Source organism: Bufo bufo, chromosome 4, assembly GCF_905171765.1.
Source record: "Bufo bufo chromosome 4, aBufBuf1.1, whole genome shotgun sequence".
NCBI lineage: Eukaryota > Metazoa > Chordata > Amphibia > Anura > Bufonidae > Bufo > Bufo bufo.
The window spans coordinates 368,756,787-368,779,978 of NC_053392.1; the positions used below are offsets into that span (position 1 = coordinate 368,756,787).

Consider the following 23,192-nt stretch of genomic DNA (forward strand, 5'->3'; position numbering starts at 1 on the left):
GGTGCGAATGGCGGCCAGGATCTGATTCGGAGGTATGACCGAAGTCGGAATCGACTCCTCCCTGGACAGCTCGGAGTACTGCCGTGATAGGGCATCCGCCCTGATGTTCTTGGAACCGGGTAGGTAGGAGACCACGTAATTAAAACGTGACAAGAACAGAGCCCATCTGGCCTGACGTGGTGTCAATCTCTTGGCCTCAGAAAGGTAGGTCAGATTCTTATGATCCGTCAGGATGAGAACCGGAACCACCGAACCCTCGAGCAAGTGCCTCCATTCTTTAAGGGCCTGCACGATGGCCAATAACTCCCTGTCACCAATCTGATAGTTGCACTCCGCGGAAGACAGTTTCCGGGAGTAAAACCCACAAGGAAGCAGAGGACCCTCTGGTGTTCTACGCTGAGACAGAAGGGCGCCTACTCCCGTCTCAGACGCGTCCACCTCGAGGACAAAGGGGCAACCCAGGGTTGGGATGCGACAGAATCGGAGCAGACACAAAAGCGGACTTTAGGGCCTCAAAAGCTCGGATGGCCTCGAGCGGCCAGACCTGGGAATTACTGCCCTTCCTGGTCAGATCCGTGAGAGGCTTGGCCAGCATGGAAAAGTCCCTGATGAACTTCCGATAATAATTGGCGAAGCCCAAAAAGCGCTGCAGGGTACGAAGACCACTGGGCTGGGGCCACTGTAAGACAGCCGAAACCTTCTCAGGATCCATGGAGAACCCCTCAGCGGAAATGATGTAACCTAAGAAGGTTACCTGGGATCGGTGAAATTCGCATTTCTCAAGCTTACCGAACAGCTTGTTCTCTCGTAACCGTTGCAACACTCGTCTGACATCCAGAATGTGGGCCTCCATGGATTCAGAATATACCAAGATGTCATCCAATTAGACCACCACACACTGCTGCAACAGGTCACGGAAAACATCGTTGATGAATTCCTGAAAGACTGCGGGCGCATTGCACAACCCAAAGGGCATAACCAAGGATTCATAATGACCGGTCCTGGTGTTAAACGCGGTCTTCCAGTCATCGCCCGCCTTGATCCTTACCAGGTTATATGCCGCCCTCAGGTCGAGTTTGGTAAAGACCGTGGCCCCTTTAAGGCGATCGAACAGCTCGGAAATCAAGGGTATCGGGTAAGCGTTCTTGATCGTGATGCGATTGAGACCCCTGTAATCGATGCAAGGCCTCAACTCACCGCCCTTCTTTTTCACAAAGAAAAATCCAGCCCCTGCCGGGGACGAGGATTTGCGAATGTGTCCGCGTGAAAGCGCCTCCCTCACGTACTCCTCCATGGCCTCATTCTCCGCTACCGACAGTGGATAGACTTTGCCACGAGGAGGAACGGCACCAGGTTGTAACTCTATGACACAATCGTATGGGCGGTGCGGAGGTAGGGCAACCGCGCGCACCTTATCGAATACATCCCGGTACTCCTCGTATTCAGGAGGCAACAGAGAGTCAGAGGAAGTACACAGCAACTTGACAGACCCATGGATGCAACTAGCCCCACACTGCGGTGACCACGAGAGGATCTCGGCCGATCTCCAATCGAAAGTCGGATTATGCTTCTGGAGCCAGGGGTACCCCAAGACCACCGAGTAGTGTGGAGACGAAATAACCTGGAGGCAGACCGACTCTCTGTGAACGGCACCAATGGCTATCCCCACTGGAAGGGTCTCATGAGTCACGTGTGACGACAGAAGGGGTCTGCCGTCTATCGCCTCAAGAGCCAGTGGGGAACCTCGAGCCTGCAGAGGAATGGAATTGGCGGCAGCGAACACACTATCAATGAACAAACCACCAGCACCAGAGTCCACCAACGCCTGGGTCGTCACCGAGCCCCCGACCCAGGAGAGGACAACAGTGATCAGTGGTTTGTCAACACGGGAAACCGGGGACGAGGAGACTCCACCCAAGATCTGCCCCCGACAGGATCTCAGGTACGAGCGTTTCCCGGACGGTTCGGACATGCCAACCGAAAATGCCCACCGAGACCACAGTACATGCATCGGCCCTCGCGTCTCCGGAGTACCCTCTCCCCCTCGGACAGGCGAGCAAACCCCAGCTGCATGGGTTCACCCCCAGACAAGTCATCCCCAGGAGGCGTGGGAGGAGAGGGAGGCACGGGTGGGACAGCAAACGTAGGCGCCAATCTGTTAGAAGACCTCCGCAGGCTCTCCTTAAAGGAAGGTCTCTCCCTGAGTCTGGTGTCAATCAAAATCAGGAAAGAAATAAGAGACTCGAGCTCCACTGGTAGGTCCTTAGCTGCAACCTCATCCTTCAAGGCATCCGAGAGACCATGAGAGAAAGCAGCGACCAGAGCCTCATTATCCCAGCCCACCTCTGCTGCCAGGGTACGAAACTCAATGGCGTATTCAGCTACGGATCGTGAACCCTGTCTGATGGACATAAGGAGCTTCGCAGCAGAGGCAGCACGAGCCGGCACATCGAATACCTTCCGAAGAGAAGCAACAAAACCGGAAAACTCGGCAACCACCGGATTGTTGTTCTCCCATAAAGGGCTGGCCCAGGCCAAGGCCTTGTCCGAGAGCAGCGAGATCAAGAAGCCCACCTTTGATCTCTCAGTAGGAAAGGCATGTGGCAGCAACTCGAAATAAATGCCCACCTGGTTAAGGAAACCTCGGCACTGAGTTGGCTCTCCCCCAAAGCGCTGTGGAAGAGGGGCAGAACCGGTCATACCCCGAAACACCGCAGGCGCAACAACAGGTGTCGGGGTAGACTCTGGCGCAACAACCGGAGCGGCAGTAGGAGCGACAACCGACCCATCGGCGACGGGAGCGAAATGAGCCGTGCGTTCAAGCAGGGTTTGCAACGCCACAGCAAACCGACCCAACAGGTGATCCTGCTGATCAAGTCTGGCAACCAGCATGGGTAGCGAGGATGGCCCTGTACCGTCAGAACTCATGGCTTGGTCCTAATGTCACGGAACCATGAACCAGACGTACAACAAGAGATAAGTGAAAATAAGAAGGCTTTATTGAAAATAAAGCTGTAAAGCAAAAGTCCAAACGAATGGTGAAACCGAAGCAGAGTCTTTGAGAGGCCAGAGATCAGGAACCAGAAGGGTAGTCAGACGAAGCCAGGATCAGGAACCAGCAGGGTAGTCAGACGAAGCCAGGATCAGGAACCAGCAGGGTAGTCAGACGAAGCCAGGATCAGGAACCAGAAGCAGCAGCAGTCTTAGAAGCATGTGAACACAGGAGGACCAAGCAAGGAACTGAAGCCACAGACCTCCTATATATATGAGCTAGGCATCCAGCTCCTCCCAGTGGGAAGGAGGAGCCGCAGGGTGGAAGGCTACAAGAAACCCAGAAACCAAGATGGCCGCCAGCACATGTCAAACGAAGGAGAACAGCAAGAAGGTAAGACCATGACATGGGGTCACACATCAGTATATACAGTATACAGTGGTGTGGGTCACACATCAGTATATACAGTATATAGTGATGGGGGTCACACATCAGTATATACAGTATACAGTGATGGGGGTCACACATTAGTAGAAACAGTATACAATGGTGGGGGTCACACATAGCTATATACAGTATACAGTGGTGGGGGTCACACATCAGTAGATACAGTATACAGTGGTGGGGTCACACATCAGTATATACAGTATATAGTGGTAGGGGTCACACATCAGTAGATACAGTATACAGTGGTGGGGGTCACACATCAGTAGATACAGTATATAGTGGTGGGGGTCACACATCAGTAGATACAGTATACAGTGATGGGGGTCATACATTAGTAGAAACAGTATACAGTGGTGGGGGTCACACATCAGTAGATACAGTATACAGTGGTGGGGGTCACACATCAGTAGATACAATATACAGTGGTTGGGGGTCACACATCAGTAGATACAATATACAGTGGTGGGGGTCACACATCAGTAGATACAGTATACAGTGGTGGGGGTCACACATCAGTAGATACAGTATACCAGGGCTGGCCAACCTGCGGCTCTCCAGCTGTTGTGAAACTACAATTCCCACCATGCCCTGCTGTAGGATGATAGTTGTAGACAGGCTGGGCATGCTGGGAGTTGTAGGTTGGCCATCCCTGCAGTATAAAGTGGTGGGGGTCACACATCAGTAGATACAGTATACAGTGGTGGGGGTCACGCATCAGTATATGCAGTATACAGTGATGGGGGTCACACATCAGTATATACAGTATACAGTGGTGGGAGTCACACATTAGTAGATACAGTATACAGTGGTGGGGGTCACGCATCAGTATATGCAGTATACAGTGGTGGGGGTCACACATCAGTAGATACAGTATACAGTGGTGGAGGTCACATATTAGTAGATACAGTATACAGTGATGGGGTCACACATAGCTATATATAGTATACAGTGGCGGGGGTCACACATCAGTATATACAGTATACAGTGGTGTGGGTCACACATCAGCATATATATTGTATACAGTATTGTGGGTCACACATCAGTATATATAGTATACAGTGGTGGGGGTCACACATCAGTATATACAGTGATGGGGGTCACACATAGCTATATATAGTATACAGTGGTGGGGGTCAAACATCAGTATATGCAGTATACATTGGTGGGGGTCACACATAGCTATATTTAGTATACAGTGGCGGGGGTCACACATCAGTATATGCAGTATACAGTGATGGGGGTCACACATCAGTAGATACAGTATACAGTGGTGTGGGTCACACATTAGTAGATACAGTATGCAGTGGCGGGGGTCACACATCAGAATATGCAGTATACAGTGGTGGGGGTCACACATCAGTAGATACAGTATACAGTGGTGGGGGTCACACATTAGTAGATACAGTATGCAGTGGCAGGGGTCACACATCAGTAGATACAGTATACAGTGGTGGGGGTCACACATTAGTAGATACAGTATACAGTGGTGGGAGTCACACATCAGTAGATACAGTATACAGTGGCGGGGGTCACACATCAGTATATGCAGTATACAGTTGTGGGGGTCACACATCAGTATATATAGTATATAGTGATGGGGGTCACACATCAGTAGATACAGTATACAGTGGTATAATGGTATATTTTAACTTGAAGCGTCCCCATCACCATGGAAACGCCTCTATGTTAGAATATACCATCGGATTTGAGTCAGATCGTGAAAACTCAGATCCGACAGTATATTCTAACACAGAGGCATTCCCATAGTGATGGGGACGCTTTAAGTTAGAATATACTTAGAACTGTGGACATAACGGCCCCCTGCTGCCTGGCAGTTCCTGATCTCTTACAGGGGGCTGTGATCCGCACAATTAACCCCTCAGGGCCGCACCTGAGGGGTTAATTGTGCAGATCACAGCCCCCTGTAAGAGATTAGGTGCTGCCAGGCAGCAGGGGGCCAGACCCCTCTCCCTCCTCAGTATTAAAATCATTGGTGGCCAGTGCGGCCCCCCCTCCCTCCCAGTATTAAAATCATTGGTGGCCAGTGCGGCCCCCACCCCCCCTATTAAAATAATTGGTGGCTAGTGCGGCCCCCCACCCCCACCCAACCCCTATTCAAATCATTGGTGTCAAGTGCGGCCTCCCCTCTCCCCCCCCTAATAAAAATCAGCGGAGCGGCAGTTCCGATCGGAGTCCCAGTTCAATCGCTGGGGCTCCGATCGGTTACCATGGCAGCCAAGACGCTACTGCAGTCCTGGCTGCCATGGTTACTTAGCACTTTTAGTAGCATTATACTTACATGCGCTGTCTGTGGCCGGCCGGCGCTCCTCCTACTGGTAAGTAAAAGGTCTGTGCGGCGCATTGCTTATAGCACAGACCTGTCACTTACCAGTAGGAGGAGCGCCCGGCCGGCCACAGACAGCGCACGTAAGTATAATGCTGCTAAAAGTGCTAAGTAACCATGGCAGCCAGGACTGCAGTAGCGTCCTGGCTGCCATGGTAACCGATCGGAGCCCCAGCTATTAAACTCAGACTCCGATCGGAACTGCCGCTCCGCTGCCACCAATGATGGGGGGAGGGGGGTTGTTAACCTGTGGCCACTGCCACCAATAATTTTAATTAGGGGTGGGGGGGAGAGGGGTGGCCACACTTGACACCAATGATTTTAATGGGGGGGGGCACACTAACCACCAATGATTTTAATAGGGGGGGTGGGGGGGCCGCACTGGCCACCAATGATTTTAATACTGGGGAGGGAGGGAGGGGGACGGGGCGCACTGGCCACCAATGATTTTAATACTGGGGAGGGAGGGGGGTCTGGCCCCTGCTGCCTGGCAGAACCCGATCTCTTACAGGGGCTGAGATCCGCACAATTAACCCCTCAGGTGCCGCACCTGAGGGGTTAATTGTGCGGATCACAGCCCCCAGTAAGAGATCGGGTACAGTTATGTACACAGTTCTTAGTATATTCAAACTTGAAGCATCCTCATCACCATGGGAACGCCTCTGAGTTAGAATATACTGTCGGATATAAGTTTTCACAATCGTGAAAACTCAGATCTGAAAAAGCTAATACTATTATTTTCCGTTATAACCATGTTCCATTATAACCATCTTTTTTTTTAAAGTTCGCAATTGCGGACAAGAATAGGACATGTTCTATTTTTTTCGGGAACGGAATTGCAGACCCGGAAGTGCGGATCCACATCATGCGGCCCCATAGAAATGAATGGGTCCGCAATTCTGTTCCGCAATTCCGTTCATGGACAAGTATAGGACATGTTTCATTTTTTTGCTGAGCTGTGCAATGGAAAAAAAAAACGCATTTTTGAGGACAGCATACGGCCATCTGAATGAGTCCTTACTCGTATGTTGCCAGTATCCATTTCATGGGCATCATTAGAAATATCTTGAAAATAGATATAGTAAATTCAACATTTGGAGAACAAGCCTTAAATGTACATTTTAACTTTAACTAAAGTTAAACTAAAATTACTGAAGTTCAGTTTGCTCTTGTCATTCACCTGCTATTGAATTGTCTTTGTACCTTTCTTTTCCATAAAATATACTAATCATAATAATTCATATTTTATCTTATTCATAATAGCAGATGACAATCTTGCTCATAATTACTTAATGTAAAGCGAGGTAGACAGTGAAAAATCCCAATTTTATAAATTATATTTTTATGATTTCCTCACATTTTCATTCCTTTAAGGGCTCATTCACACGAACGTGTGAAGGCCGTGCCTTAGACCCCAGATTGCGGTCCGCAATGCACGGGCACCGTCCATGGAGCAGGCGCATGGGGATCGCAGACCCATTCACTCCGCAAAAAGATAGAGCAAGTTCTATCTTTTTGTGGTGAGGAAGCACAGAACGGAACCCCAGAATGCACTCCGTAGTACTTCGGTAGTGTTCCATTCTGTTCTTCCGTTACGCACCATTCTGCATCTTCATATTTGCGGACCTATTGAAATGAATGGGTCCGCATCCTTGAAATGGGCAGCACAAGTGTAATAGCAAGCGATCAAAATTCATACACAAGCTAAAATAGTACCAATAGCACCGTCATCTCATACTGAAAAAAATGAGCCCATACTCAAGACAGTCGCCCAAAAAATAAAAAAACTACGGCTTTCAGAATGTGGAGACACTAAAAAAAATTTTTTTTTTCAAAAATGCTTTATTATGTAAAACTCAAACAAACAAACCAAAAAAAGGATTTATATTTGGTATTGTCGCATCCGTAACAACCTGCTCAATAAAAATACCACATGATCTAACCTGTCAGATCAACGTTATAAATAACAAAAGATAAAAACTGTGCCAAAACAGCTATTTTTTGTTACCTTGCCTCACAAAAAGTGTAATATAAAGCAACGAAAAATCGTATATACCCTACAAAAGTATAGTACCAACAAAACTGCCACTTTATCCCATAGTTTTCAAAATGGGGTAACTTTTTGGAGTTTCTACTTTTGGGGTGCATCAGGGGGTCTTCAAATGTGACATGGCAGCTTATAATTATCCCAGTGAAATCTGCTTTCCAAAAACCATATGGCGTTCCTTTCCTTCTGCGCAATGCCATGTCCCCGTACAGCAGTTACAACATTAATTCTTGTGGAACACCTAACAGGTTAACAAAGTTTGTAAAATCGGTTTTGTATACCTTGAGGGGTGTCATTTCTAGAATGGGGTCACTTTTTGAAGGGGGCCTTCAAATGAGACATGGTGTCAATAAACCAGTCCAGCAAAATCTGCCTTCCAAACATGATATGGTGTTCCTTTCCTTCTGCGCAATGCCGTGTGCCCATACAGCAGTTTACAACCACATATGGGGTGTTTCTGTAAACTACAGAATCAGGGCCATAAATATTGAGTTTTGTTTGGCTGTTAACCCTTGCTTTATAACTGGAAAAAATGGATTAAAATGGAAAATCTGCCAAAAAAGTGAAATTCTGAAATTTCATCTCCATTTTACATTAATTCTTGTGGAACACCTAAATGGTTAAAAAAGTTTGTAAAATCAGTTTTGAATACCTTGAGGGGTGTAGTTTCTTAGATGGGGTCATTTTTGGGTGGTTTCTATTATGTATGCCTCACAAAGTGACTTCAGACCTGAACTGGTCCTTAAAAAGTGGGTTTTGGAAATTTTCTGAAAAATTTCAAGATTTGCTCCTAAACTTCTAAGCCTTCTAATGTCCCCAAAAAGTAAAATGATCCAAACATGAATTAGACATATGTGGATTGTAAAGTAATAACTATTTTTGGAGGTATTACTATATATTATAAAAGTAGAGAAATTGAAATTTGCTAATTTGCAAATGTTTTGAAATTTTTCGTAAATTTGGTAATTTTTTTTATAAATAAAAATACATTTTTTAACTCAATTTTACCACTGTCATAAAGTACAATATGTGAAGAGAAAAAAATCTCACCACCTAAAGTGACACATGTCAAATTTGCAAAAAATGGCCTGGTCCTTAAGGTGAAATATGGCAGGGTTTGGGTTAAGGCTATTTTCACATCTGCGTTTTTCTTTCCGGTATTGAGATCCATAGAATTTCAAAACCAGAGGGAAATGCTTTTGTTTTGTCCCCATTTATTTTCTATAGGAACAAAACTGAACGGAGTCCACCAGAATGAATTCTGTTCCATATGGTTGCATTGCCATGCCGAACACAAAACTGCCGTTTTGGCAGCTCGGATGCGGACCCATTCACTTCAATCGTTTTGCGGCCCCGAAAAAAATAAATATAACATGTCCTATTTTTGTCCACGCTTTGCGGACAAGAATAGGCATTTATATTGCCGACACCCGTTCCGTTCCGCAAATTGCGTAAGGCAACACGGGCGGCTTCCGTTTTTTGCAGATCCGCGGTTTGCGGACCGCAAAAAACAGCTTGGTCGTGTGCCTGAGGCCTTGTGCGAATTGACTTCAGATGTTTCATCTGAAGTCGCTCATCCCTACACCAGTACACCATTCTTGTGATGCACCAGTAATAAGATTTATGATTGCCCTTCATTGGAGAAACAAAGATTCAGATCTTTACATACTGAATGGCTATCTATTTGTAACCAGTGCTACATGTAATAATATCAGTAAACAAATACTATATAACATTGAACAATACACTTTTTTTAGTATGAGAAATAACTTAACTCTCATCTGCACTGTATTATCTTAGTAAATTGTAACTAGAATTTTCTTTAATGAGTAAGCATTTCTTTAGTACCAATGATTACTCACTTCTCGAGATACATTTAAGTGATCACTCAATTGGGAGAATTTAATTACAACTAAATGAAGTAATATATCATTGGGATGAGAGTTCATCTTGTGAAGCATAAATCTGGGAATACAATACTTTCCAGAATGAATGGATAGAAATTAAAAGACCTAAATAATTACTACACAAATCTTTTCCTATCAGTTGAAAAGAACTTTCAAAATAATATACTTGTAACATACAAATTTACTCTATTCTGCATAAAGTATGATTACTAAATTATTAAAATTAAACCATGCATGAAGAAATATTTAAAGTGGTATTTCCATCTTAGGATGACCCCCTGATCCTGGTCTGGAATTGGTGGCGAGACGTGTTTGGAACTATGGAAACAGCCAAGTGGGAACAGCGAGCTACTCTGTTTGCTACTCTGTTTCGGTTACTTTCTTTTACCTGTATGGGAGCTAGGGTCCTGACAGTTGGTAATAACCCTTAAAGGGGTTATCCTATGACTAATGTAAAAAAATGAAAATCCGACATTATATAGAACATGACAATCTCTTTCTAACAAAGCTAGAACCAGCCCTGTACCTCACATGGATCCAGAGATCTCCCAAATCATTGCTCTGTTATATAAAGCTGACAGCTCAAGGGGAGTGTCTTTTTGGCTTCATAAAAGGGGCGTGTCTCAGTTCTACCTATCACAGCTCAGGAAGCAGTTGAAGGATGAAACTGAGCATGTGCGGCCATCTCAGTGAGAAGGTCAAAAACTAAGGAAAAAACTAACAGCAGGTGGCACTATACAGATCCATTTTATTGAATAACTCACTGGCTATGCTACATTTTTAATTACATATAATTACAAAAGTATTCAGATCTGGGTGCTGGTTTGAAAACTGTAGAATATGTTTTGTGGGACAACCCCTTTAAATTAGTTATGCCATGATTAGTGTAAAAAAAAGAAAATCAGAAAATCATATAGTAGCTGGCAATTGCTTTTTACCAAGACTAGAACCAGCCCTGTACCTCACATTGTTCCAGGGAGTGCCACATTCACTGTTCCAATTGCTCTGCTAGATTATCTTCAGCCTGGCAGCTCAGTGAATGTGTCCTTTCTGATGCAGCTCTCTCCATGTAACTGCCACAGCCTCTAAAAGAACACATGGCTGGTGGCAGTTGAAGATTTAAACTATGCACATTCGATAAGCTCAGTGAGAAGGACAAATAAAAGGAAAAGAACAAACAGCAAGTGGCACTATACAGGAACAGTGGTCCTTCAAGAAACAATGGCCTCAGGATACAATATTTTCAACATACAATGGTCTTTTCTCACCCATCGTAAGTTGAAACTAGACTCAACATACAATGCCTCAGACTTACAGATAACCAATCAAGGTCACTTCTCTGGTAAAATAGCTGTATTAGTTGCTAGTTAGCAGCTGTTCCTATGTAAGGACTTGTTTTATCTGTCTTAGTTATCTGCTTATTTTCCTTAAATATTCATGTTCTCTTATCTTGGATAACATTTTGGGGCTTTGGAACCGATTACTCAAGTTATTGTAACTTAACCACCTCCGGACCGCCTAACGCAGGATCGCGTTCCGGAGGTGGCAGCGCTGCGCACAGTCACGCATATACGCGTCATCTCGCGAGACGCGAGATTTCCTGTGAACGCGCGCACACAGGCGCGCGCGCTCACAGGAACGGAAGGTAAGAGAGTTGATCTCCAGCCTGCCAGCGGCGATCGTTCGCTGGCAGGCTGGAGATGTGTTTTTTTTAACCCCTAACAGGTATATTAGACGCTGTTTTGATAACAGCGTCTAATATACCTGCTACCTGGTCCTCTGGTGGTCCCCTTTGTTTGGATCGACCACCAGAGGACACAGGTAGCTCAGTAAAGTAGCACCAAGCACCACTACACTACACTACACCCCCCCCCCATCACTTATTAACCCCTTATTAGCCCCTGATCACCCCTAATCACCCCTGATCACCCCATATAGACTCCCTGATCACCCCCCTGTCATTGATTACCCCCCTGTCATTGATCAACCCCCTGTAAAGCTCCATTCAGACGTCCGCATGATTTTTACGGATCCACTGATAGATGGATCGGATCCGCAAAACGCATCCGGACGTCTGAATGAAGCCTTACAGGGGCATGATCAATGACTGTGGTGATCACCCCATATAGACTCCCTGATCACCCCCCTGTCATTGATTACCCCCCTGTCATTGATTACCCCCCTGTAAAGCTCCATTCAGATGTCCGCATGATTTTTACGGATGCACTGATACATGGATCGGATCCGCAAAACGCATCCGGTCGTCTGAATGAAGCCTTACAGGGGCATGATCAATGACTGTGGTGATCACCCCCCTGTCATTGATTACCCCCCTGTAAAGCTCCATTCAGATGTCCGCATGATTTTTACGGATGCACTGATAGATGGATCGGATCCGCAAAACGCATCCGGACGTCTGAATGAAGCCTTACAGGGGCATGATCAATGACTGTGGTGATCACCCCATATAGACTCCCTGATCACCCCCCTGTCATTGATTACCCCCCTGTCATTGATTACCCCCCTGTAAAGCTCCATTCAGATGTCCGCATGATTTTTACGGATGCACTGATAGATGGATCGGATCCGCAAAACGCATCCGGACGTCTGAATGAAGCCTTACAGGGGCATGATCAATGACTGTGGTGATCACCCCATATAGACTCCCTGATCACCCCCCTGTAAAGCTCCATTCAGATGTCCGCATGATTTTTACGGATGCACTGATACATGGATCGGATCCGCAAAACGCATCCGGTCGTCTGAATGAAGCCTTACAGGGGCATGATCAATGACTGTGGTGATCACCCCCCTGTCATTGATTACCCCCCCTGTAAAGCTCCATTCAGATGTCCGCATGATTTTTACGGATGCACTGATAGATGGATCCGATCCGCAAAACGCATCCGGACGTCTGAATGAAGCCTTACAGGGGCATGATCAATGACTGTGGTGATCACCCCATATAGACTCCCTGATCACCCCCCTGTCATTGATCACCCCCCTGTCATTGATTACCCCCCTGTAAAGCTCCATTCAGATGTCCGCATGATTTTTACGGATGCACTGATAGATGGATCCGATCCGCAAAACGCATCCGGACGTCTGAATGAAGCCTTACAGGGGCATGATCAATGACTGTGGTGATCACCCCATATAGACTCCCTGATCACCCCCCTGTCATTGATCACCCCCCTGTCATTGATTACCCCCCTGTAAAGCTCCATTCAGATGTCCGCATGATTTTTACGGATGCACTGATAGATGGATCGGATCCGCAAAACGCATCCGGACGTCTGAATGAAGCCTTACACGGGCGTGATCAATGACTGTGGTTATCACCCCATATAGACTCCCTGATCACCCCCCTGTCATTGATCACCCCCCTGTCATTGATCACCCCCCTGTCATTGATCACCCCCCTGTCATTGATCACCCCCCTGTCATTTAGCACCCCTCTGTAAGGCTCCATTCAGATATTTTTTTGGCCCAAGTTAGCAGAATTTTTTTTTTTTTTTTCTTACAAAGTCTCATATTCCACTAACTTGTGTCAAAAAATAAAATCTCACATGAACTCACCATACCCCTCACGGAATCCAAATGCGTAAAATTTTTTAGACATTTATATTCCAGACTTCTTCTCACGCTTTAGGGCCCCTAGAATGCCAGGGCAGTATAAATACCCCACATGTGACCCCATTTCGGAAAGAAGACACCCCCAGGTATTCCGTGAGGGGCATATTGAGTCCATGAAAGATTGAAATTTTTGTCCCAAGTTAGCGGAACGGGAGACTTTGTGAGAAAAAAATTAAAAATATCAATTTCCGCTAACTTGTGCCAAAAAAAAAAAATTTCTATGAACTCGCCATGCCCCTCATTGAATACCTTGGGGTGTCTTCTTTCCAAAATGGGGTCACATGTGGGGTATTTATACTGCCCTGGCATTCTAGGGGCCCCAAAGCGTGAGAAGAAGTCTGGTATCCAAATGTCTAAAAATGCCCTCCTAAAAGGAATTTGGGCACCTTTGCGCATCTAGGCTGCAAAAAAGTGTCACACATCTGGTATCGCCGTACTCAGGAGAAGTTGGGGAATGTGTTTTGGGGTGTCATTTTACATATACCCATGCTGGGTGAGAGAAATATCTTGGTCAAATGCCAACTTTGTATAAAAAAATGGGAAAAGTTGTCTTTTGCCAAGATATTTCTCTCACCCAGCATGGGTATATGTAAAATGACACCCCAAAACACATTCCCCAACTTCTCCTGAATACGGCGATACCACATGTGTGACACTTTTTTGCAGCCTAGGTGGGCAAAGGGGCCCATATTCCAAAGAGCACCTTTAGGATTTCACAGGTCATTTACCTACTTACCACACATTAGGGCCCCTGGAAAATGCCAGGGCAGTATAACTACCCCACAAGTGACCCCATTTTGGAAAGAAGACACCCCAAGGTATTCTGTGAGGGGCATGGCGAGTTCCTAGAATTTTTTATTTTTTGTCACAAGTTAGTGGAAAATGCTTATTTTTTTTTATTATTTTTTTTTCATACAAAGTCTCATATTCCACTAACTTGTGACAAAAAATAAAAACTTCCATGAACTCACATTGCCCATCAGCGAATACCTTGGGGTCTCTTCTTTCCAAAATGGGGTCACTTGTGGGGTAGTTATACTGCCCTGGCATTCTAGGGGCCCAAATGTGTGGTAAGGAGTTTGAAATCAAATTCTGTAAAAAATGACCTGTGAAATCCGAAAGGTGCTCTTTTGAATATGGGCCCCTTTGCCCACCTCGGCTGCAAAAAAGTGTCACACATCTGGTATCTCCGTAATCGGGAGAAGTTGGGGAATGTGTTTTGGGGTGTCATTTTACATATACCCATGCTGGGTGAGAGAAATATCTTGGCAAAAGACAACTTTTCCCATTTTTTTATACAAAGTTGGCATTTGACCAAGATATTTATCTCACCCAGCATGGGTATATGTAAAAAGACACCCCAAAACACATTCCTCAACTTCTCCTGAATACAGAGATACCAGATGTGTGACACTTTTTTGCAGCCTAGGTGGGCAAAGGGGCCCACATTCCAAAGAGCACCTTTCGGATTTCACAGGTCATTTACCTACTTACCACACATTTGGGCCCCTAGAATGCCAGGGCAGTATAACTACCACACAAGTGACCCCATTTTGGAAAGAAGAGACCCCAAGGTATTCGCTGATGGGCATAGTGAGTTCATGGAAGTTTTTATTTTTTGTCACAAGTTTGTGGAATATGAGACTTTGTATGAAAAAAAAAAAAAAAAAAAAAAATCATCATTTTCCACTAACTTGTGACAAAAAATAAAAAATTCTAGGAACTCGCCATGCCCCTCACGGAATACCTTGGGGTGTCTTCTTTCCAAAATGGGGTCACTTGTGGGGTAGTTATACTGCCCTGGTATTCTAGGGGCCCAAATGTGTGGTAAGGAGTTTGAAATCAAATTCAGGAAAAAATGAGGAGTGAAATCCGAAAGGTGCTCTTTGGAATATGGGCCCCTTTGCCCACCTAGGCTGCAAAAAAGTGTCACACATCTGGTATCCCCGTACTCAGGAGAAGTTGAGGAATGTGTTTTGGGGTGTCTTTTTACATATACCCATGCTGGGTGAGATAAATATCTTGGTCAAATGACAACTTTGTATAAAAAAATGGGAAAAGTTGTCTTTTGCCAAGATATTTCTCTCACCCAGCATGGGTATATATAAAATGACACCCCAAAACACATTCCCCACCTTCTCCTGAGTACGGAGATACCAGATGTGTGACACTTTTTTGCAGCCTAGGTGGGCAAAGGGGCCCATATTCCAAAGAGCACCTTTCGGATTTCACAGGTCATTTTTTACAGAATTTGATTTCAAACTCCTTACCACACATTTGGGCCCCTAGAATGCCAGGGCAGTATAACTACCCCACAAGTGACCCCATTTTGGAAAGAAGAGACCCCAAGGTATTCGCTGATGGGCATAGTGAGTTCATAGAAGTTTTTATTTTTTGTCACAAGTTAGTGGAATATGAGACTTTGTAAGGAAAAAAAAAAAAAAAAAAAAAATCATCATTTTCCGCTAACTTGTGACAAAAAATAAAAAGTTCTATGAACTCACTATGCCCATCAGCGAATACCTTAGGGTGTGTACTTTCAGAAATGGGGTCATTTGTGGGGTGTTTGTACTGTCTGGGCATTGTAGAACCTCAGGAAACATGACAGGTGCTCAGAAAGTCAGAGCTGCTTCAAAAAGCGGAAATTCACATTTTTGTACCATAGTTTGTAAACGCTATAACTTTTACCCAAACCATTTTTTTTTTACCCAAACATTTTTTTTTTATCAAAGACATGTAGAACTATAAATTTAGAGCAAAATTTCTATATGGATGTCGTTTTTTTTTGCAAAATTTTACAACTGAAAGTGAAAAATGTCATTTTTTTGCAAAAAAATCGTTAAATTTCGATTAATAACAAAAAAAGTAAAAATGTCAGCAGCAATGAAATACCACCAAATGAAAGCTCTATTAGTGAGAAGAAAAGGAGGTAAAATTCATTTGGGTGGTAAGTTGCATGACCGAGCAATAAACGGTGAAAGTAGTGTAGGTCAGAAGTGTAAAAAGTGGCCTGGTCTTTCAGGGTGTTTAAGCACTGGGGGCTGAGGTGGTTAAGGGACCACTGTACATTTTATTGAATAACTCAGTGGCTATTCTAATTATATGCAATTACAAAAGTATACATATACAGGTGCTGGTTTGAAAAATGTAAAATATGCTTCTTGACACAACCCCTTTAACCTTTTCTACCCTGGGCCAGTTTTCACCTTCCTGCCCAGGCCATTTTTTGCAAATCCGACATGTGTGACTTTATGTGGTAATAACTTTGGAACACTTTTATTTATCCAAGCCATTCTGAGATTGTTTTCTTGTGACACATTGTATTTCCTAATGGTCATAAAATTGAGTCAACATATTTCACCTTTATTTATGAAAAATTCTATTCAATTTTTAAAATTTCAATTTCTCTGCTTTTAAAGCAGAAAGTGATACCTCATAAAATATTTATTACTTAACATTCCCCATGTGTCTACTTTATGTTGGAATCGTTTTGTAAATGTCATATTATTTTTTTAGGACGTTAGAAGGCTTCGAATTATAGAAGCAATTCTTAAAATGTTTCAGAAAATTTCCAAAACCCACTTTTTAAGGACCAGTTCAGGTCTGAAGTCACTTTGTGGGGCATTCATAGTGGAAACCCCCCATAAATTACCCCATTGTAGAAACTACACCCCTCAAGCTACCCAAAACTGATTTTACAAACTTTTTTTTAACCCTTTAGGTGTTCCACAAGAATTAAAGGAAAATGGAGATGAAATTTTTGCAGATTTTCCATTTTAATCCATTTTTTTCTTTAACACATCGAGGGTTAACAGCCAAACAAAACTCAACATTTATTACCCTGATTCTGCGGTTTACATAAATACCCCACATGTGGTCATAAACTGATGTAAGGGCACACGGCAGGGCGCAGAAGGAAAGGAACGCCATATGGTTTTTGGAAGGCAGATTTTGCTAGACTGGTTTTTAGATGCCATGTCCCATTATAAGCCCCTCTGATGTACCCTTACAGTAAAAACTCCCAAAAAGTGACCCCATTTTGGAAACTAGGGGATAAGGTGCCAGTTGTATTGGTACTATTTTGGGGTACATAGGATTTTTTATTGCTCTATATTACGTTTTTTGTGAGGCAAGGTTTTGGCACCGTTTTTATTTTTTACAACATTCATCTGACAAGGTAGATCATGTGCTATTTTTATAAAGCAAGTTGTTACGGACGCAATGATATGAAATATGTCTATTTTATTTGTGTGCTTTTTTCAGTTTTACATAATAGAGCATTTTTGAAAAAAATATGTTTTTGTGTCTCTATTTTCTGAACGCCTTATTTATTTATTTTTATTCTGCCGATAGTCTTGTGTAGGGGCTCATTTTTATTGGTACCATTTTTGGGTACATATGATTTTTTGATCATTCATTATTACACTTTATGGGGCAAGGTGACCCAAAAATTTGTAATTTTGGCACAGTTTTTATTTATTTATTTTTCCAGCGTTCACCTTAGGGGTTAGGTCATGTGATATTGTTATATAGCAGATCGGTACGGACATGGCATTATCTAATATGTATACTTTATCTTATTTATTAAAGTTTTACACAATAGTAGCATTTTTGAAACAAAAAAATGATGATTTAGTGTCTCCATAGTCTGAGAGCCATAGCTTTATTTTTTGACCGATTGTCTTAGATCTTCTTTTTTGCAGGATGAGGTAACGGTTTAATTGGTACTATTTTGAGTGGCATATGCGTTTTTGATCGCTTGGTGTTGCAATTTTTGTGATGTAAGATGACAAAATATGGCTTTTTTGGCACCTTTTTTTTTTACGGTGTTCACGGTATTTTTATAGAGCAGGTTGTTTTGGACGTGGCAATACCTAACATGTTAACTTTTTTAAATTTATTTCACTTTAGCACAATAATAGCAGTTTTGAAGCAAAAAAACAACAACATATTTTAATGTCTCCTTTGTCTGAGAGTGATAGGGTAGGGTATCCTTTATTGCGGGATGAGGTGACATTTTGATTGGTACTATTTTGGGGGGTATTTGCCTTTTTGATTGCTTGGTGTTGCATTTTTTGTGATGTAAGGTGACAAAAATAGCTTTTTTTTCATACAGTTTTTTTTTATTTATTTTTTACGGTGTTCACCTGAGGGGTTAGCTCATGTGATATTTTTATATAACTGGTTGTTACGGATGCGTCGATACCTAATATGTATACATTTTTTTATTTATTTCACTTTAACACAATAATAGCATATTTGAAACAAAAAAATGATGTTTTAGTGTCTCCATGTTATGAGAGCTATATTTTTTAATTTTTTTTAGCAATTTTCTTATGTAGGGGTTCATTTTTTGTGGGATGAGGTGACGGTTTTATTGGTATCATTTTGTGGGAAATACACCTTTTTGATCGCTTGGTGTTGCACTTTTTGTGATGTAAGGTGACAAAAATGGATTTTTTTGACACAGATTTTATTTTAATTTTTTTGGGTGTTTATCGGATGGGGTATATCATGTGATATATTTATAGAGCCGGTCGTTACGGACGCTGCAATACCTAATATGTGTGTTTTTTCTTTTTTAAAAAATTTTTTTTATTATAAGATCGGGGAAAAGGGGCATTTTTTCTATTTTTGTACTTGAAACTTTTTTTTATAAAAAACACTTTTTTACTTAAAAAAAATGTATTTCTGACTTTAAATTTCGGGGGTATGATCCCCTCTGCAATGCATTACAATTTATCTGTATTGTAATGCATTGACTTTTAGTGTATTACACTGATTAATACACTAACAGGTTGCCTAGGAGACCCAGCCTGAGGCAGGTCCTGATGCTGTGCAAGGCAATTGGCAGCCTCTGCATGGCATCGGGCTGCCTTTGTCACCCATCAGGTCCCCGCCATAGCAGCGCGGGGACCCAATGGGCTCCCTCACCTGCAGCAAACCCCTTCTATGTCACAGTCAGCGCTGACCGATGCAGCACATACAGCAGGGGTCCAGCTAACAGGAACAGCTGGTCGCCTGCAGCTAATCGGGCGGGCACAGCTACTGCACCCATCCCATCAGCAGGCCGTAATAGTACAGCGCTGGGCGGCAAGTCACGTCCTGCTTTGCCGTACTATTACGGTGCTGGTCAGGAAGGGGTTAAAGTAGAAACTGAATTATATATAAGCATGAATTATCATCTTTAAAAAATGCTTATGCTCTTCCTATAATGATTCGGGTTTTTCTACCAGTTTGGTCTGATCTGGTTCGCTCATCCTTACTTAGTATATTTCTGGATATTTTATAAGAAACAAGACTATTAATCCAAGTGCTTTCTTTCTTCTACTTGTCAGACAAGTGAAGGAGAAGTCACATATTACTTCCCATGCCTGCAGTTGGTTGCTAATGTAATCATTTAGGTTTCTTCATATGAATAATAATTGTCAGAAAATTTTAAATATGATTTAAAAAGCTGCCGGAGAAAAGAAGTGATGTAGCAAAGTTCAAAGAGCAAGTTTATCAATTTACTTTCTGATAGCTCTTGCTAAATAGCGGTTGAAGTTAAGGTTCACATGTGATAGATGTCTCAATTCTTTCAGTTAATTCACTGCAAAAAGAATAGCACCTTTCTGCTTAGTTGTAAAGGAGAATCCAGCTTGCCATTATTCTTTGATGCAATAGCAATTTTCTTGATAGTCTAAAATATAGATGTGAAAAAATGACAAAATTAAGTCAGTTTAAAATATTTAAAGGCAGCCCTTTCATGTAGAAGAAAAAATGGACATCAAGGAGCTTGTCCAGTCTTTTTTTAAGTGATGGCCTATCTGCAGGATAGTCCATCACTTGCTGATTGGTGGGGGTCTGACACCCCATTCCCCTGCTGTAACGTTATGTGAATTTGAAAAATTTGAAAATAAATAAGCTTACACAGGCTAAGTGAATAAATACATTTACTAAGTGAATAAAAAATAAATAGAAATCACTAGCATAAATATGCAATATGGGGTGGCACTCCGGTCGCCATATTGTAGCACATGGACAACACCCCAGGATGTACAAGAAATAGGGCAAATCAATACTCACATCCTACCTGGAATGAAGTCTTCAATGGAGTGCCATGAGTAAATGTATGCCACAGAGTTGAAACATTTTAGCCCCTCCTTCAGTGTGCAGCACCCATATCTCTGTGATCACTCAGGAATGTGGGTCTTATCAGCACAATGAGGGATGGATACTAGATTACAAGGAACATCATTACACAGAATGGTAATAATGAAAGAGAACAGAATTAAAGGGACAGAACCAATCAGTACTTACAATACACCTGCCGATCAGCTTTTCTGTGTAGCTCCATTGCTGGAAGTCAGTGCTGGTGTATATAGCACTGTCAACATTGAAGTGAATTTGAGCAGTGCACCAGTTATGAGCACTGTCTACTACAATGTTGACAGTGCTGTGTGTAGTTCCATTGATGAAACAAAGAGCAGTTGATCAACATTGGTGTGAGGTGTTGAACCTCCCCCCCGCCCCCGTCTATCAGCTAGTGATGGCCATTGTGTTAAAAAAAAAGAAAAGCTGGACCTCTTTTATCTCTAAGAAGTTTTCCAGTTATAGTTTTTTGAGGCATGCCAATATAACACTGGAGTTGGCCTGTGGGTTGTTGCCCAGAAATAAAAGGTCACAACTTTTGTTAATGCTTATAAATCCCCACAAGTTTCATAACTCAGATCTTTACTTATTTTACTTTAGATTAATTTATTTTAGATTACTTTGTGCTACTGTGTTATCCTGATATCACTAACAAATTGCAGCTAAACTCGTGGGGCTTCTTAAAGGGTTATACCCATCTGGACATTTGTAGCGTACTAACATAACTTATTTCGAGAATTAAGCCTCTTCTTGAGGATGCTGTTAATTGAGGATTGGCACGCTGGCTGTCTCCATAATTGCTACAGGCATTCCTAAAATATCCGAGCCTGCTTAACTGCCTATTTTTGAATCTCCTAGAGAAGTGAAGGAAGTAAGACCCACCAACTTTCCATACAATGGAGAACATAATATAGGGCTCAGTTCTCTAAGAAGTAAGACCCTTATCAGATATTTATGGCATATGAAGTGGATATGTCATAAATGTCCATATAGGAATGCTCCTATAATTCTTATCAATCTGGCAATCGTTGTCCAATCAGTGCCATGCCAAAGGGTGACTAAAGCTGAAATATCTCTTTAGTCACATTTTTTTGCTTTTAATAAGAAGATTATTTTGATTTTCTACTGTAATAAATTAGATTTGCTTGTGTAAATGATTAAAATAATCTGGTCCCTTGGAATATATAATTTGGGCTTTGAATAGGTTAAAGATATATGGTTACTTGACCTCTGCTGTCATGCATAACTGTGTGATTCATAACAGGCAAATCTTTCTGGTACTTTGCATTTTTCATGTGTCCTGTATTAAATATGAGGTCTGAGCTCTCAACTCACAGATCAAACTATTCATTACTCAGTCTTAAATGCAGCCTGCTGCGGCTTTTACCTATTTAATCACTTGTTTTACATGCAGTGCACTAAATAATCCTATCTGCCCATGGAGGATTTTCGAACACAGCTTGATGTTGTATATGTCTGTTAAATTATTTAGAATAATCTTTATTGTTATTCCCACTGTCCTATTTTGAAGGAAAAGTATGCAATATTTCCTCTTTCGGGGGCATACTACAGTTTGGCCTTATTAGTAAGGTGTGAAGGAAGAAGTACGTTAGTCGTTTCTGTTTCATTTTAGACAAAGTAAGATTTTACATACAGGACAACTTTTACCAGCATATGAGTACATTGTTATTTAGAATCATGTTCTGTAATTGACGGGTATTCACAGATTTAAGGTAATGACAAGGAGAATGTTCATGTCACTACTAATAACAACAATGTCAATTTCTATTGATTTTCTGTTTACTTTCTAAGTTTAACTTCTTTCAATCAATATTCAAAATGAATCAATTAACATCAGTCAAGTGAAAGAACAGACTGAAAAGCCCACGGCTTATAAAATAATAAAGACTAATCAATGCATTTTGATCTCATATAGGTTGCTGCAGTGGGAGGACATTTAACATATACAATCTCCTATGACACATCTGTAAAAGACGAGGCTGAGGAGTTCACAGATCATTCAAGCATCATTATTGAGGTGAGGAGGTATTTCATCAAGTCCACATTGTGAATATAGATGTATATATTAGCAAAAAGCGTAAACAGCAATTCAAGTAGGTTTCTTTTGTAAGGCCAAACCAATGATAGGACTAGCAGAAGCAGTATTAAATTTCTCTTTGCTTTTTTATTTTTTTCTGGCTGTACATTTCCTAACAAATATATAGAAACGAATGAAGTGGAATAATTTAAGAATACATGAAACGCTATGAGTGAGTAAGGGCAAAAAAACTAAAATGGTTACCTGAATGGACAATGCATTTGTTGGCAAACTCTAAACATTGTAGGATTGTATGTGTAAGCTACTCAATTGATCTACTAATAAAATAAGCACACCAAACAAAAAGAAAAGAGGGCTTAACCTAATGCTGCTTCAGAACTTAAGAATAATAGATTAAGAATCATAGATCCCTATTTTGCAGTAATTTTTGATTAGGAGACTCATGCAGAGTCTGGGTGCTACGTCAGGAATTAGATATTAAAAATAAGCACTTTACACACAAAGTCTAAATGATGTAGAAGTGGAACATCTTTAGATGCTCATAAACATTAGATTATCATTAGCCCAATCCAGTAAATTTTGCAGAGCTTGACAACTATTTGATTTGTTTTGCTGTGTGCTGACTC

The 23,192-nt window shown here is 42.4% G+C and overlaps 1 protein-coding gene across 2 annotated transcripts in view; it reads left to right on the top strand.

The window, feature by feature from the left end:
- LAMA2 (laminin subunit alpha 2) overlaps positions 1 to 23,192 on the top strand; it is a 1,085,231-nt gene that overhangs the window by 502,596 nt on the left and 559,443 nt on the right. For both annotated transcript variants that reach the window (XM_040429125.1, XM_040429126.1), the window contains exon 13: positions 22,444 to 22,545. In XM_040429125.1, coding sequence (XP_040285059.1) covers positions 22,444 to 22,545 — 102 coding nt within the window. The remainder of the gene's footprint in view (positions 1 to 22,443; positions 22,546 to 23,192) is intronic.